Consider the following 1,876-nt stretch of genomic DNA (forward strand, 5'->3'; position numbering starts at 1 on the left):
ATCCCATGTGGCAGGGACTACGTCATCACCTTCAATCTGACAGGGCGCATGACTCATTCCCCCCCCTCCACCACTAGTATCAAACTTGGACATGTTCAAACCACAATATCATACCGGCCCTTAACCCTATAAAATGTCAAAGACATGTATCCAAACATGTCACTACATTTTTTTTTTCTCTTGTACCTTAATCAAGATTACCTCTGGGTTCATTGACTTGCACCAACTTTAAATATTCATCTTGTTTGGCTAACAATAGAAAATTATAGTTCATTATTATCTTCATTTTCTTAGTATCTCTCTCGCCTGATCCTCTCCTCTCCTCTCCTTCCCTTTGGAACCATATTTTCAATCTCAATTACCATGGACTCGGCGGACTTCTCCGGCGGCAAGTCGCCCAGGAGAGAGCTCCTAGGCCCCCGGCCGACACCACTCAAAGTCCGTAAAGACTCACACAAGATCAGGAAACCCCCGGTGGTGCCACAACCGCAGGCTCAACATCCTCCCCCAGTCATAATATACACTGTTTCTCCGAAGATAATTCACACACAGCCCAGTGAGTTTATGACACTGGTGCAGCGCCTCACGGGCTTGTCTTCTTCGTCGTCGTCCTCAGCGCCTCTTGATAGTGGTGCAGTGTCCCCGGCTGCCAGGTTTGCTAGCATAGAGAAGACCAAGGTGTCGGCGGAGGAGGAGAAGAAGAAGAAGATGCAAAGCAGTGGGGATGTGGATGTTGTGGAAGGGATAGAGATAGGTGGTGGGGTTGAGAGAAGCGGGTGGTTTCCAGGGATTCTCTCTCCTGGACCGTCTTCTTTACCGGCAATCTCACCGAATTTCTTCTCTCCTGGGTTCGATCCATATTCTCTGAACATTTTTCATGATTTCAGCCCTGCTGTACATGGCAACAAGAATTACATAGAAGGTAGCTTCATGCCTAGTCCCTCAATTTTTGGTAACAAGAGCTTCATAGAAGGTAACTTCATGCCTAGTCCCTCAATTTTTGGTAACAAGAGCTTCATAGAAGGTAGCTTCATGCCTAGTCCCTCAATTTTTGGTAACAAGAGCTTCATAGAAGGTAGCTTCATGCCCAGCCCTTCAACCTTTCTTTCAACACCTCACAATCCTTCTCCAACTGCATCTCTAGACCTCTTCAATAATTTCCTAGATTTCTGACCCATCCAACGGACAAGCCTGAGTTATCTGGATTATCTGCTTCTGTGTATGATCTTAAATGGCGTGGATGATACAAAGAGGGGACTAGATTGGAAATTTGAGTTTTGATTTAGAGAGCAGTGGGCAAGCAAGTTGTTGGGGGTTGGAGGGGACTAGTTAAAGGGTTTTAATAACTTGCTGGGGCCATACAGCGATGGGGGCAGCTCGGCTCAAGTGTATCTTAATATCGTTTCCGATACCATTTTTTTTTTTGTCAAACACTTTTGGCATATGTAATTTGCAACATATTTGACCTTTCTTATTCATTAATTCTTCCATGTTCCCTGGGTTCCCTTGTATGCTTTTTGAACCCCCTTTATTTATATACCGGATCCACCACCAAACATTGTAGGTTGTGTTTGAAGTTTTAGCCTTTGGATTCTCCGTTTGAATACATGTCCATTTTGCTGGACAGTTTGTTAATGTTGATTTCCATTTCAGGCTGATGATGAGAAGAACAAGTGGAGAATTAGTTGTAAAGTTTTGTCCGTTTGCATATATAAAACAGGTTTTGCTGTCACTACTAAAGGCAAATGGCACATTAATCAATTGACGTAAAATGTAGGAAATAGTAAGGTTGGTGTAGTTTAATTTGGAATGTTGCAGACAAAGCACTACCACTGTCCAAATAGAGAGGTGTTTTGATGGCAACCCTTTCAATATG

The 1,876-nt window shown here is 43.6% G+C and overlaps 1 protein-coding gene across 1 annotated transcript; it reads left to right on the forward strand.

The window, feature by feature from the left end:
- The first annotated feature begins 238 nt into the window (after positions 1–238).
- On the forward strand, positions 239–1,635 carry LOC117906873 (protein MKS1-like). The gene has a single exon (XM_034820131.1). It carries the CDS (start codon positions 364–366, stop codon positions 1,171–1,173), a length of 810 nt encoding a protein of 269 aa, XP_034676022.1. The 5' UTR covers positions 239–363; the 3' UTR covers positions 1,174–1,635.
- The last annotated feature ends 241 nt before the right edge of the window (positions 1,636–1,876 follow it).

Source organism: Vitis riparia, chromosome 18, assembly GCF_004353265.1.
Source record: "Vitis riparia cultivar Riparia Gloire de Montpellier isolate 1030 chromosome 18, EGFV_Vit.rip_1.0, whole genome shotgun sequence".
Lineage (NCBI taxonomy): Eukaryota > Viridiplantae > Streptophyta > Magnoliopsida > Vitales > Vitaceae > Vitis > Vitis riparia.